Genomic DNA, 14,702 nt, shown 5'->3' with positions numbered 1-14,702 from the left:
TCTCAGGTGGATCCTAAGGCGAGAGCATCCTTTGAAAGAGGAAAAACCTCTTGGGTAGCTGCTTTGGAGGAGTCTGGGGCTGCAACCTGGGATCTCAGGTCTGTATTGGAGGAGGTGTAGAGACTCCGGGGGTTGCCTGGGAGGAGTCTCAGGGGAATACCTTGGGACAGAGCTTCCTCCAAAGAGAAGAAAAACTCCTGGGTAGCTTCTCTGGAGGAGTCTGGGGCTGCTACCTGGGATCTCAGGTCCAGAAAGCAGAGGTCAAAATGCCCTGGGTGATGCCTGGGAGGAGTCTCACGTGGATCCTAAGGCGAGAGCATTCTATGAAAGAGAAATAAAGCTCTTGGGTAGCTGCTTCAGAGGAATCTGGAGCTGCTACCTGGGATCTCAGGTCCATAAAGCAAAGGTCAAAAGGCCCTGGGTGATGCCTGGGAGGAGTCTCAGATGGATCGTGCAACTGAGAGCTTCTTCCAAAAGGGAAACATCATCTTGGGTATCTTCCCTGGAGGAGTCTGGGGCTGCTACCCATGATCTCAGATCCCTAAAGTAGAGGTCAAAAGACTCTGGGATACACCTGGGAGGAGTCTCGTGTGCATCCCAGAGGAGAGAACTTGTAGCAAATGAGAACAATAACCTCGGGTCGCTTCCTTAGAGGAGTCTGGGGTTGCTACTTGGGATCCCTTGTCCCCAGTGCAGAGGTGAAGAGTCTCTGGGAGATGCTTGGGAGGAGTCTTGGGTGGATCCCGGAGCAGAGAGCTTCCTCTAAAGGAGGAAGAAGCAGCTAAGGTACCTTCCTTAGGAGAAATGGAGGTTGCTGCCCAGGATCTTCACTCCATAAAATACAGATGGGAATAGGGTTTGAAATGCCTGGGAAGAGTCCTACATGTGTTCTAGAGTGAAGAGTATCCTAGAAACGAGGAAAAAAAATCTCGGGTATCTTCCTTGGAGGAGTCTGGGGTTGCTACCCGGACTCTCAGGGACCTAAAGTAGAGGTCAAAAGGCCCTGGGTGATGCCTGGGAGGAGTCTCGGGTGGATCCTAAGTTGAGAGCATCCTTTGAAAGAGGAAAAACCTCTTGGGTAGCTGCTTTGTAGGAATCTGGGGCTGCAACCTGGGATCTCAGGTCTGTATTGGAGGAGGTGTAGAGACTCCGGGGGTTGCCTGGGAGGAGTCTCAGGGGAATACCTTGGGACAGAGCTTCCTCCAAAGAGAAGAAAAACTCCTGGGTAGCTTCTCTGGAGGAGTCTGGAGCTGCTACCTGGGATCTCAGGTCCAGAAAGCAGAGGTCAAAAGGCCCTGGGTGATGCCTGGGAGGAGTCTCAGGTGGATCGTGCAACTGAGAGCTTCTTCCAAAAGGGAAACATCATCTTGGGTATCTTCCCTGGAGGTGTCTGGGGCTGCTACCCATGATCTCAGATCCCTAAAGCAGAGGTCAAAAGACTCTGGGATACACCTGGGAGGAGTCTCGTGTGCATCCCAGAGGAGAGAACTTGTAGCAAATGAGAACAATAACCTCGGGTCGCTTCCTTAGAGGAGTCTGGGGTTGCTACTTGGGATCCCTTGTCCCCAGTGCAGAGGTGAAGAGTCTCTGGGAGATGCTTGGGAGGAGTCTTGGGTGGATCCTGGAGCAGAGAGCTTCCTCTAAAGGAGGAAGAAGCAGCCAAGGTACCTTCCTTAGGAGAAATGGAGGTTGCTGCCCAGGATCTTCGCTCCATAAAATACAGATGGGAATAGGGTCTGAAATGCCTGGGAAGAGTCTCCTATGGGTTCCAGAGTGAAGAGTATCCTAGAAGCGAGGAAAAAAAATCTCGGGTATCTTTCTTGGAGGAGTCTGGGGCTGCTACCCGGGCTCTCAGGGACCTAAAGCAGAGGTCAAAATACCCTGGGTGATGCCTGGGAGGAGTCTCAGGGGAATACCTTGGGACAGAGCTTCCCCCAAAGAGAAGAAAAACTCCTGGGTAGCTTCTCTGGAGGAGTCTGGGGCTGCTACCTGGAATTTCTGGTCATTAGAAGAAGAATTTGAAAGACTCTGGGATACACGTGGGAGGAGTCTTGGGTGGATCCCGGAGGAGAGAACTTGTAGTGAAAGTGAAAAATCATCTCGGGTCGCTTCCTTAGAGGAGTCTGGGGCCGCTACCCGGGACCTTCCTTCCCTACAACAGAGGTGAGAAGACTGTGGGAAATGCCTGGAAAGAGTCTCGTATGTGTTACAGAGCGAAGAGCACCCTAGAAACGAGGAGAAAAATCTTGGGTATCTTCCTTGGAGGAGTCTGGGGCTGCTACCCGGGCTCTCAGGTCCGTAAAGCAGAGGTCAAAAGGCCCTGGGTGATGCCTGGGAGGAGTCTCAGGTGGATCCCAAGGCGAGAGCATCCTTTGAAAGAGAAAAAACCTCTTGGGTAGCTTCTCTGGAGGAGTCTGGGGCTGCTACCTGGGATCTCTGGTCATTAAAGAACAATCCAAAGGACTCTAGCAGGGGACTGGGAGACATCTGGGATGGATCCTGGACGAGAGAACTTGCTCTAAAGGAGATGAAATATCTCAGGTACCTTCCCTGGAGGAGTCTGGGGCTGCTACCCGGGATTTCAGGTCCATAAAGAAGAGGTCAAAAGGCCCAGGGTAATACCTGGGAGGATTCTCGGGTCGACCCTAAGCCGAGAGCATCCTTTGAAAGAGGAAAAACCTCTTGGATAGCTGCTTTGGAGGAGTCTGGGGCTGCTACCTGGGATCTCAGGTCTGTATTGGAGGAGGTGTAGAGACTCCGGGGGTTGCCTGGGAGGAGTCTCAGGGGAATACCTTGGGACAGAGCTTCCCCCAAAGAGAAGAAAACCTCCTGGGTAGCTTCTCTGGAGGAGTCTGGGGCTGCTACCTGGGATCTCAGGTCCATAAAGCAAAGTTCAAAAGGCCCTGGGTGATGCCTGGGAGGAGTCTCAGGTGGATCGTGCAACTGAGAGCTTCTTCCAAAAGGGAAACATCATCTTGGGTATCTTCCCTGGAGGAGTCTGGGGCTGCTACCCATGATCTCAGATCCCTAAAGCAGAGGTCAGAAGACTCTGGGATACACCTGGGAGGAGTCTCGTGTGCATCCCAGAGGAGAGAACTTGTAGCAACTGAGAACAATAACCTCGGGTCGCTTCCTTAGAGGAGTCTGGGGTTGCTACTTGGGATCCCTTGTCCCCAGTGCAGAGGTGAAGAGTCTCTGGGAGATGCATGGGAGGAGTCTTGGGTGGATCCCGGAGCAGAGAGCTTCCTCTAAAGGAGGAAGAAGCAGCCAAGGTACCTTCCTTAGGAGAAATGGAGGTTGCTGCCCAGGATCTTCACTCTGTAAAACACAGATGGGAATAGGGTTTGAAATGTCTGGGAAGAGTCTAGCACGGGACTGGGAGATATCTGGGGTGGATCCTGGAGGAGAGAACTTCCTCTAAAGGAGATAAAATATCTCAGGTACCTTCCCTGGAGGAGTCTGGGGCTGCTACCTGGGAAATCAGTTCCATAAAGCAGTGGTCAAAAGACTTCAGGAGATACCTGGGGGGAATCTCAGGTGTATCCTGGAAGACAGAGCTTCCTCCAGAGGAAAAAAAACCACCTCTGGAATCTTATTTGGAGGAGTTTGAAGCTGCAACCTGGAATGTCAGGTGTCTAAAGCAGAGGTCAAACACTTTGGGCTGTGCTGGGAGGAATGTCGAGTCCATCCTGGAGTCGAGAGCTTTCTTCAAACAAAAACATCATCTTGGGTAGCTTCCTGAGCTGCACGTGGAGCTGTTACTTGGGATGTCAGATCTCCAAAGCAAAGGTGAAAATATTGGGAGGAAACTCTTGAGGATCCCGAAGAAGAGAGAGCTCCTCCAACAGAGAGGTTGACTGCCCAGGCGGAGCTGGGAGGAACACTTGGTGGATGCCTGGTGTGATAGTGACCTGCCAGAGGAAGAAAACCTTCTCTAGTGTCCATGCTGAAAAGGCCTTGAGGTGTCCCCAGCGGAGGAGGGGAAGGGGTGGGCACTGCTGGTGTGCACTGGAGCCATGGCAGCCCAAGGGGGCCAGGCAGCAGGTCTTGCTCACATGCTCAGGGAACAGCCGATCGCCACTTCTGGGGTCAGGAAGGAATTTTTTTCCCCTGGGCAGATTGGCACTGGTCCCCGGGGGTTTTTCGCCTTCCTCTGCAGCACTGAGCACGGCCCCATGCCAGGGCTCCTTGGGGCCATTTCTGGCCAGAGATCCCCTGCTGCTGCAGAACCAGGAGTCCAGCTGTGCCCTCCCTCCCTCCGCCTCTCTTCCCTGTGGCAGGTTGGCAGGGGAACCTCAAGGACCTCCAGGCATGAGGTCACTTGGGGTCTTCTGCCCTGTTCAAACCATGGCCTGCTTGGAAAAGCTGCAGGAGTGTTGCTCCATCAGGAAGATGCTGCCACTTGCCACCTGGCTGTGCATGCAATAAAAGTGGAGCGTTGGTCTCCTCTGCCAAAGTTGCTGATTGTATTGTCTTTGTCCTGGTTGCACCCTGAGAGCATCTTCTCTACCTGGGCCTGATCCTGTTCCTCGGGCCCTGCGTTGCCCCATCTGGCGGCCTCTGCCCTACCTGGGTGTCCCTGGGCCTGTTCCCATGGGACGGGATGGGACAGGAACCTGTTACCAGAGCCTGGTCCTACTCTGGATCCCCAGTTCACAGTGGGAAGCCCAGTGTCTGCCACCCTGCCAGATCCCGTCCCCAGCGGGCAGGAGCAGGGACATGCCCAGGGACTCCAGAGGGAGGCAAGGGGGGAACAGCTCTGTGCCCCCCCCGGCCAGCACCCAGGCCTCTCCTCCCGGGAGCTGCAGGGTCTGCCATGGCCGTGCTGACACCCAGCCCAGAGTCAGTGCTGGCGGCAGCAGGAGGAGCTGCTCTCCCGGAGAGCGCTGGAGCCGGGCCCAGCACCCAGGGGCACCCGCTGGCTCGGCCTGGCCATGCCCGAGGCCTGCGCCTGTTCCCCCAGGGACCTCCTGACACACCTGCTGGACGGGCCTTTCTGCCCCTCGGGCCCTCCTGGTGCCTCCACAGCCTCCCGTGGAGCAAGTCCCGCACGCTCCCTGCCTGCAGCCCTGGACCCTTCCCATAGCCCCTGCCCTCCTTTGCAGCCCTTGCCCGCACCCCAGCCCGTCTGGCGCCCACCGGGACCCCTCCTACCCCTCCATGCCCAGACCCGCCCGTTGCTCCACAGGCCTCCCCAGCACAGCCTGGTGTCAGGTGCAGCTGGAGTCCCCTCCAGGGACCCCTCCTGTATCTGCAGGGGATGGGTGTCCTCGTTTCAGCTGGGATAGGGTTCATTTTCTTAGTAGCAGCTGGTAGAGTGCTGTGATTTGTATTTAGTATGAGAATAATGTTGATAACACTGATGTTTTAGTTGTTGCTAAGCAGTCAAGGACTTCTCAGTTTCTCATACTGGTCTGTGAACAAGACAAGAGTGTACAAAAGGCTGGGAGGAGACACAGCTGGGACGGTTGACCCCAGCTTACCCACGGTGGGACATTCCATGTTCAGCATATAAATCTGGGGGAAGAAAAAGGAAGGGGAGGCCATTTGGAGCAATGTCTTCCCAAGTAACCATCGCACACACTGCAGCCCAGCATTCCTGGAGGTGGCTGAACACATGCCTGCGCATGGGAAGGAGTGAATGAATCCCTTGTTCCGCTTTGCTTGTGTGCACAACTTTTGTTACACCTATTAAACTACCTTTATCTCGGTGCAGGAGTTTTCTCTCTTTTGATTCTCTCCCCCATCTCTCCGGGTCGGGGTGGGGGTGGTCAGTGGGTGAGCAGCTGTGTGGTGCTTCGCTGCCAACTGGAGTTAAACCTTGACAATGGGTGGCCAAGGAGCAAAGCTTCTCCCGTCTGCCATCTGCGCATGTGGGAACACACAAACCCCACCCTGGAATCTGCTGCTGCTCCATCCTGCCTCTGGTATCAGCACTCCTTGCCCAGCCCCAGCATCTTCCAGTCCTCCAGAGCTGCTCCTTGGTGCTCAGCCTGTTCCTGGGGCAAAGTGCCCCTGGGCAAGCAGGCACTGCCGACAGCATCCCTGGTAAGGGCCTGTGGCCCAGGTCTAATGACAACGCAGCCGTGTCCTGCTGGTGGGCTGAGTATGGAGCTGTGCTTGTGGCCGGGTGAGAGCAGGGTGGGTGGGGGGAGCTGTGCCTGTGCGATTGCTGTATCCCCAGGGAAAGCGTGTCCGCGGGGGTTGCAGTGCCCACTCAGGTGCTGTGCCTGTGCGATTGCTGTGCCCGCAGCGCTGCCGTGCTCACTTTGCTGTAATGCCTGCAGGGAGGCCATGGTCACTGGGGTCCATGCCCACGAGGATGCCATACCCGTGGTGGTGCTGTGCCCACCGGGATGCTGCAGCCCTGGGGCCTCTTTCCCCAGGGTGAGCAGGAGGCAGGGCCAGGCCAGAGCCATGTACCGAAGGACAGGCTGCAGCCCAACACACCGGCTGGCAGGGAGCTGCTGTCACATTAGGGCCCAGTGCTGCCCCTGTGAGCTGGAGGGGAGAGCCAGGGGACAGGTACTTGGTCAAAGCTCGATTACTCCAGCTGTAGGCAGCCCCTGCTTCCCCCAAAACTACACCTGCCTTCTACAGTCCATTTATTTATAGAAATTTAACATTAAAACCACACACAGATGCCAGTATAGACCTGTAGGGCACAGTTCCAGCCCCTGTGCCCCAGGCAGCTGGGGGCAGGAGAGCCCTGTCCCTGCCCAGCTCCTGCCTTCCCTCCCCCATCGCAGGAGGAACATGCAGCTTCTCTGGGCTCCACGGCTGCTCTCCCGAGGACACGAGAGCACGGCCCCAGTGCCCCGACCAGCAGGGTGCAGGCAGGGGGAGCAGCCCACGGCCTCACTGCCGGAGCTGCGGGTTGGTGTGCAGCAGCCACTCAATGGTTTCCAGCAGGTACGACATGCTGTAGTGCCGGGCAATGTTCTGGAAGACGTTGATGTGCTCCATGAACGTCTGGGGAGAAGGGAACAGGGAGGGAAGGAGGCTGCCCAGCACCCCTGGGCGGCAGGGCGGCTCCGAGGGGGCAGTCATGGCCGGTGGGGCAGACGGTGGCACAGCAGCGCCCGGGGACCAAGCAGTTAGAGAAGAGGCAAAGAAATGGCACCACAGGGCTCCTTGCTGTCCCGCAGGAGCTGCTGGCATGGGGCTGGGTGAGGCAGGAGGGTGCAGGTATACCTGGGAGGAGATGGTGAGGGCAAAGTCTCCAGCACAGCTGCAGTACACGGGCATGTGCGTCTCCTTCACACCATGACACTTCTTGCACACCTGGAGGACAAGGAGTTTTAGGTGGGCCAGAAGATGAGGCCAAGCCCCCCTGGCAGGGGCAGGGTGAATGTGTCCAGCCTCAGCCAGCCAGGGGGAGAGGCAGAGGGGGAAGCCCTGCACTCACCAGGTCCTGCAGCACAAAGGCCATCAGCTTCTTCTGCAGGGCTTCCACTAGAGCTGCTTCAATGGCATCGGAGTCATACTGTGCTTGGCAGTTGGAGCAGACCCAGCTGGGCAGCACCGATCCGTCCTAGGGGCAAAGAGGGAGATGAGCACCACGAGTCCCAAGCACTGGGACAGTGTAACCGGTTTCTCAAAAGGACAGAGCATCAGCCAAAGCCCAAGGGTGCTCAGACCTGTTATAAGCAGCTAGAAAAGGAGGCAAATAGAAAATGGCGTTTAGGTGAGGTTGCTCACGAGCAGTAAGCAAAACTGCAAAGCAAAGGGGTTAAAGAGAAAAGATGAGCAACGTGACTGACCGGCCTGCAGCGTGGCCATACTGGGGCCTCTGGTGGCCCCAGGATAGAGGCTGTACCTGGGAGAGGGCAGGGTCCTTGCAGAGGTCCAGGTCCCTGCAGAAGTTGCAGTTCCTGCAGATGACTTCAGGGAGCACGTAGGAACGGCAAGGGTCCCGAAACTGAGCTTCTTCCGAGAACTCGCCCACCTCAATGAGGCGCAGCAGGTCCCGACGCAGTTTGTTCACCTGGTTGGTTATGTTGGCATCCAGAGACAGAACCTACAGGAACAGGAGGCAGGTAAGCCTACCAGAAGAGAAGAGCGTCCTCACGACCTCATATGGATGCAGGGCAAAACAAACTGGCTGTAGGGCACTCCTGGAGAAAATCTGCAGCAAATCTGAGCCATCAACAAGGACCAGAATTTGAGCCCTGACTGCAAACCTTCAGAAAAGAGGCCTGGCCCATCCTGCTGACCTTGCAAACGTATTTGATGAACTCCAAAGCCGGGTTGTTGAGTGGCAAGTAGGAGCCAGGGAGCACTGGGAACATGTCTGAAGGCTCAGTGGCATTACGAGAACCAGCCATCTTCTTTTGGATCTTCTGGGTGATGGTGAAGAAGCTCTGGGTGAGCTCATTGGCCACGTAATCCTGGGAGAAGGTGATCATGCCTCGAGAGACAGAGCAGAGAGCACTCGAGCCATATGGTGGCATACAGGGAGAGCAAGGTGGGGGGATCTCCACCTGCACCAGGGCTGCCCCATGGCTCGGCACTCACCGGGCATGGCACCCCGCTCCCCCAGCGCCTCCTGGGACACCTGGCTGGTGCATCTCCTCTTGATGGGGGTGTTCCCGGGGGCGTTGCGCCGCAGCTCCTCCTTCATGCTGTGGTACACAGCCACGATATAGGCTGGGGAGACATGGGCAAGGCTCCAGCAACTGCCCCAGTGCAGGCTCTCCCTGGCACTGAGCAGGCACAAGCAACCTTATCCCCTCCATGGGACAGCTCACCTGACACTATCATCAAGAAGTAGCTCTGGCAGGACGCGGCCTGGGGCAGGAACTGCGCAATGTTCCAGTTGTTCTCCAGCAGCTCCTCCACGTTCAGCTCCCCTTCCTCCTCTTCTTCCCCCACTGCCTCCTCCTCCTCCTCCTCCTCTTCCTCGCTGTCCTCCTCCTCTGACACTTGCCTCTTGCTGGTGTCCTTCTGGAGGAGCCAGAGATATCACAGCAGTTCCTCTTGCCCAGGCAATGCCTCCCCGCTCAGCTCAACCCCCAGCACCCTGCCCCTGGGGAACGAGCGCTTCCCGTCTCTTACCTCCCCATAGTGGACACGTGAATCCACTTTTCCCTTGATACCTCCATAATTTGCTGGATCCATCCAGAGCAGGAACTCCCAGCAGCGGGAGAAGGAGATGGTCAGAGAGTGGAATATCTCCTTGGAATGGATGCTGGAGGGAAGAGACTGCAGTCACCCATAGTGTTGGCACTGTCCCTAGTTCAGAGCCTTCTCCATGGGACACTGCAGGGAGAAGGTTCCCCTCTCCCATCCAACCACTGGCGAGGACCCAGGGGAAGCCATGCCCAGGGAGTCTTGGCTCCTTGTGCTTGTGTGGAGGTGCCTGTGCCACGGCTGGTGTGCTGAGAGCCAGCCAGGGGAGGAAGTGTTGGGCACCTCAAGTTGCCCTGAAGGTCCCTTCTGGACTGAATCCTATGAGTATTGTTGGAATATTGCCTACAGTGGACAGCTAAGGGACAGATCCCTACTCCAGGCATGACAGCAAGAGAACTGGGCAGTCTTGTCCCTTCAGTAGCTTTGCAAAAAAAAGGGTGCTGAGGCCCACCAAAAGGCAAAAATATCAGCATCCTCCTTCCCGGTCCCAAGCTCTGCCCTGGCTCCATCATCTGAGAGCTCACCTCCAGGCCTGGCTTGGCAAGCCCACCCACCTGTTGATGATGTACTCCATGTAGCTGATAGCGTCCTCAATGCGCCGCTTCTTGGTGCACAGAATGATCCGGTTGAAGTTGGCATAAACCACCGAAGAGCCTAGGCGCTTGAACTCAGCCACCAGCCTGCAGGCAAGGCACAGGAGCGGGTCAGCGGGCAGGAAGGCAAAGCCCAAGCAGATCCAACCCGTGGAGGACATGCTGATCCAGCACAGTCAGGCGTTGAGCATGTTGGCAATGCCACGCAAGGGAGCACCCAAACAGTACGGGAGGTTTAACCTACCACCCGCTTCTGGAGGCTGTGGCAAAGAGGAGTGACCAGCCTGGCACACTCCAGGTCTCACTTACTGCAGGAAAAGCTTCTTCATCATGTTGTGGAGCGTGCGGTGCAGTGCCGGGTCATAGAGCAGGGAGGAAGGAGAGCGGAGCCAGCGGTAAAAGTGAATGACCTGGTTGTCTGCGTAGACATTGCGATACTGCGTGATTTCCTTCACCCAGCTCACCACCATGCTCTTCAGGATCCTGCCAGGGAGCAGAGATCAGCATCACCCCACCAGCCACCAGTGACATGTTTTCCAATGCACTGGAAGACTCGGAGCAGGAACTCTGCCAGAGCAGAGACATGTGAGTCCTCAGCACAGGAGACAGTATAACCTAGTGGAACACTAAGAAAGGAGAAACAGGAAAGGGCAAAGTCTTCTCCAACATCCCCACACATCTGTTGGCTGAGCCACCAGGCAGTTCTAAGTCCAGGGTCTTCAAAAGTCTGTTGGAGAAGACGCCTGACCTGCCCTTGAGACCTGAATTTATATCTAGACCACCCATAAGCCCCATTACTGGCAGAAATCTGAAAAAGGCTAAAGCCAGGAGAGAATGAGAAGCAGGACCCTTGAGGGGACCTGCCAGGATGAAGACCAGATGCTCCACCTCCTGCTGGTTCCTATAACCATACCTGAAAGTGTTGGAGCAGAGGGCAGTTTCATCGTAGCTGGCCGGGATGTTGGCAGCTTGGTTCCCTGTCACCATGTCTTCTAGAGACGCCTGCTGAATCACGTCAAAGCTGATGCTCATGCTGGAACATCCTTCCATGTCGTTTATGTGGTGGGACTGCAACACGGTGTTTACAGCCAGGCTCTGGATGTCCAGCTCCAGACACACTAACAGCAAACACAACTCTCAGCAGGCAGGCAAGGACCAACAAGGACACCCTCCCTCGTCTCTCTGCTACAAATGCTTGTCAACAGTTATGATCCATAGGTGTTGCCACACCGAGGAGGGAGATGCTTTCACAGGTCTTGACTGGTACTTGTCTTCCAACAAGATTTGGACCCACTTAACCCTCTGGGGACCACCATTTTTTCCTGGAAGCTGCAGCAGAGGAGCTCAGAACTGACTGCCACTCAAGCTGCTTCCGTCTCTGGGAAAGACCTGTCCCAGGGGCACCAGGGATGACCTTGCTCAGCACTACCACCCTACTCTCTCCTCACCTGTGGAGTAGCAGCCGGGGTTGTTTATCTCCACAGAGGCCCTCTCATCAAACTCCATGACCAGGCGGTTGTCATCAGCCTCCTTACCCCCCAGGTCTGGGCGGGCTGTGGGTGAGAGCCACAGCAAGTGGTTGTGACGACGGAGGTGGCGCGAGAAGAACAGGTCAGAGCCAAAGGTGGAGATGTCCTCGGGGAGGTTCCCAACGGGGATGTGGTAGTACCTGGGGCACAGAGAGGGGAACAGTCACTGAAGTGGGCACAGCTGCAGAGAAGACAGGGACCCCTGCCCATGCCCTCAAGGGACGAGGCAGCCGCAGGGGAACGCGGCCGCCCTGGGCACCTGCTCATCTCGAACGCCTGGGAGAGGCAGGTGTCCAGGTTGAGGTAGTGGCGGATCATGCGGCGGGCGGCATGGCGCTGCCAGTCCAGCACCAAGTAACTGACGTCATCCACCAGCCGGATGGGGACCAAGGGGAACTCCTCGATGATGGGGATCCCGCTTGCCAGCCGTTTCACGTCCCAGTTAGACTGCACAGCGACCAGCGTGGGGCCGCGGCGCTCGTCCTGCGTGAGGGAGAAGAGGACACGTCCTGGTGCACCTCTCCAGCGAGCGCCTCTGCTCAGCAGGACACCAGCACTGCTGGATGCCGCATCACCGCAGCAGGTCCCCATGGTGGGGACAGCACACCCCGGCACTCCTGAAGCGCCCAGCTCCATGCAGCCGGCTCTGCAGCTGAGCACAGGGATGGGAGGGACATACAGAGGGGACCTCACTGCTGGCACTGCCCTAGGTGAGCCACCCCAAGCAAGACAAAGACTTTGAACAACATCTGCTTCCACCCTTGATCTTCAGGCAAGCAGCTACATGCAGGCACTGTTGGAACTGGTGCACCAGTGCCTTCCACAGCACCCTCCCCTTCCCACGTGCCTGCACAGACAACATCCTGTGGAGACCTTCCTTGCACCTTCATCTCACCTTGTAGCCCAGCAGCAGGCGCTGGATGGCTCTGTAGATGGCCTTGGGGTCAGTCTCAGTGCGCACCTCGAATGTGTGCTTGTCTGGAGGCAGCAGCTCTTCACCTGCCTTTTCCAGCAGTGTGCTGCGCTCCGCCGAGAAGAGGGTGGTGAGATTTGGCATTTGGTTGCTGCGTACCTGTGCCCAAGGGGAATCAGGTCAGAGCCAGAGGGAGAGGGACCCTGGGCTACGCAGTCCTGGGGGGCTCTGTCCCCTCCGCGCATCACCAGATGCCTTCCGAGCCCTGCTGGAATGTGGCAGGGATGTGCAAGGTGTGCAGAAACATCCTGCTGCCTGACCCCCATGGAAAAATCACAGAATGGTTTGGACTGGAAGGCACCTTCAAAGGTCACACAGTGCCATGAGCAGGGACATCTTCACCAGCTCAGTTTGCTCAGAGTCCCGTCCAGCCTGGCCTGGGATGTCTCCAGGGATCGGGCATCCACCACCTCTCTGGGCAACCTGGGCCAGTGTGTCCCTACCCTCATCATAAAACGTTTATCTAGCCTGAATCTCTCCTCTTTCAGCTTAAAACTATCAGACCTCATCCTATTGCAACAGTCCCCATCTTTCATTATCAGTCCCCTTTTAAGTCCAGAAAGGCCGCACTAAGGTCTCCCCAGAGCTTCTCTTCTCCAGCTGAACACCCCAGCTCTCTCAGCCTGTCCTCCCAGCAGAGCTGTTCCAGCCTCGGGTCATTCCTGGGGCTCCTCTGGCCCCTCTCCAGCAGCTCCATGTGTGTCCTGTGCTGAGGACCCAGAGCTGGACCAGCACTGCAGGGGGATCTCACCAGAGCAGGGCAGAGGGGCAGGATCCCCCCCACTGCTACTGCTCACGGGGCTGGGGATGCAGCCCAGGACATTGTTGGCTTTCTGGGCTGCGGGTGCACTATGCCGGTTCAGGTCCAGCTTTTCATCCACCAATGTCTCCAGTCCCCCAGCCTCCAAAGTCCCACCTTACCTTGTCCAGCACAAAGACAGCAGCTTTGCGCTGTGATGGGATGAAGAGGCCCAAGAGTGCCTTGCTGCCCTGGGAGCTGTGGTAGAGGTAGATGTGGCGAATGCTTCCTAAGGACAGAGCAGTGAGCATCAGTGGTACCCACAGATGCCAGGTCTCAGGTTTCCCACAAGCCCCTCTCCCAGGGTGCCTCACCTGGCTCCAGGTAAGTGAACTGGGCCAGCGAGCGCATCTCCAGGTGCTCAATGTCAAAGGTTTCGGCCTCTCGCCCTGCCAGGTGCCTGACAAGCTGTCTGCTGACCATGCAGACGCAGCCCAGGTGGATCAGGGCACGGAGAAGCAGCGGCACCTGTAATGATGGGGAGAGATGTGGTGGAACAATGTTCAGCCACCAAGCTCCTCTCGGGGGTTTCACACCTAGAACAACCTGGGTTAAAACCACAGGTAGGACACACCTGAGGTGTCTCCAGCACGAGTTTGTATTATCACCCTTGACGGTGCTGGAGATACAGAACAGGTATTGTAATTCTTAAGTCACGTGTGTTCCTATCTGGCCTCCGATCCCACCATCAAGGGCAGCAGCAGGTACTTTGGAGGATGCGTGGAGGGATATCTGGGCAATCTTGCGGCTCTGGCACTCCCTCGACCCAAAGGCTTGATCTGAACCAGCAGATAATGGCACAGTGGAAGATCCATCACTGATTTCCCCTGTTTTATTAACCTTACAGCTGTAAACTCGACCACTGCATAAGACTACTCCAGACTTGCTGTGGGACTTACTCCCAAAGCACTGAGAAGCAATAAGTATTCCTTGCCTAATCACACCTCCTTCGTGTCAGTTTTGATTTCACAGACCCGTACTGCATCACGCTTTCAGATCTCTTTAGCAAGCCGAAGCCTTCCTGTGTCCCCGAGTCCCACTCCTGCAAGGAAGCCGTTCCCTCCCTCGCATCCTCGTTGTCATTCTCCTATGTTAGTCTCAATACATTTTTGGTGACCATGCTCAGAACTGCACTGCAGGTGTTTAAAGATCAAGACAGATCTTTCCTTGCCCGGGACCGTGTCCAGGTGGGTTTCTCTGCATCCCCAAGGACACAAACTCCGCAAACCTCTGGGCAATCCACTCAACCACCCTCGCAGGAGAAGTTTCCTCTGATGTTTACACAGAATTTCCCCGGTTTGTGCCCACTGCCTCCCGTTCTCTCCCTGGGCCCCCGGGAAGCGCCCGGCTCCCCTCCTTCACTCCTCCCATCGAGGGTCCCCAGAGCCGCCTCTCCAGGCTGAACAGTCCCAGCTCACTCAGCCTCCCCTTGCATGACACACGATGCAAACCCTTGATCATCTCGCTTCCTTTATGTCTCTAAAACATCTTCATGCCCCTTGTTGTACCTCAGTTGCTAAGTTTAATTTCCTCTTAGCCAGCTGTTTCTTGAATTTACCTAGTCCCACTTATTACAATAACACTATGGTAGTGGAGAGGACTCAGGTTTGCTACCAGAAGATCTTCTACAGGTATGATGAATTTGTGTACATGCCAGTCCCTTTGGCAGAGTGATT

General features: G+C 56.3%; 1 protein-coding gene across 3 annotated transcripts in view; it reads right to left on the bottom strand.

The window, feature by feature from the left end:
• Window positions 1-6,588: 6,588 nt before the first annotated feature.
• Window positions 6,589-14,702, bottom strand: part of POLE (DNA polymerase epsilon, catalytic subunit) — a 29,947-nt gene continuing 21,833 nt past the window's right edge. The window contains exons 33-48 of one of the 3 annotated variants that reach the window (XM_065851559.2): window positions 13,341-13,494; window positions 13,149-13,255; window positions 12,150-12,326; window positions 11,514-11,737; window positions 11,174-11,394; window positions 10,639-10,843; window positions 10,035-10,208; window positions 9,687-9,812; window positions 9,058-9,190; window positions 8,751-8,943; window positions 8,518-8,649; window positions 8,217-8,410; window positions 7,820-8,020; window positions 7,409-7,534; window positions 7,195-7,284; window positions 6,589-6,972 (exon numbers count right to left, since the gene is read on the bottom strand). In XM_065851559.2, the coding sequence (XP_065707631.1) occupies window positions 6,859-6,972; window positions 7,195-7,284; window positions 7,409-7,534; window positions 7,820-8,020; window positions 8,217-8,410; window positions 8,518-8,649; window positions 8,751-8,943; window positions 9,058-9,190; window positions 9,687-9,812; window positions 10,035-10,208; window positions 10,639-10,843; window positions 11,174-11,394; window positions 11,514-11,737; window positions 12,150-12,326; window positions 13,149-13,255; window positions 13,341-13,494 (2,571 nt within the window). In that variant the 3' untranslated portion in view covers window positions 6,589-6,858. Of the gene's footprint in view, window positions 6,973-7,194; window positions 7,285-7,408; window positions 7,535-7,819; window positions 8,021-8,216; window positions 8,411-8,517; window positions 8,650-8,750; window positions 8,947-9,057; window positions 9,191-9,686; window positions 9,813-10,034; window positions 10,209-10,638; window positions 10,844-11,173; window positions 11,395-11,513; window positions 11,738-12,149; window positions 12,327-13,148; window positions 13,256-13,340; window positions 13,495-14,702 lie in introns of those variants that run through there. The other 2 variants (XM_065851558.2, XM_065851560.2) reach the window with 2 other exon arrangements.

This window comes from Patagioenas fasciata, chromosome 17 (assembly GCF_037038585.1).
Source record: "Patagioenas fasciata isolate bPatFas1 chromosome 17, bPatFas1.hap1, whole genome shotgun sequence".
NCBI classification, from domain to species: domain Eukaryota; kingdom Metazoa; phylum Chordata; class Aves; order Columbiformes; family Columbidae; genus Patagioenas; species Patagioenas fasciata.
Note: the sequence above shows the minus strand (reverse complement) of the source record. Positions and strands in the feature narration are given on the sequence as shown.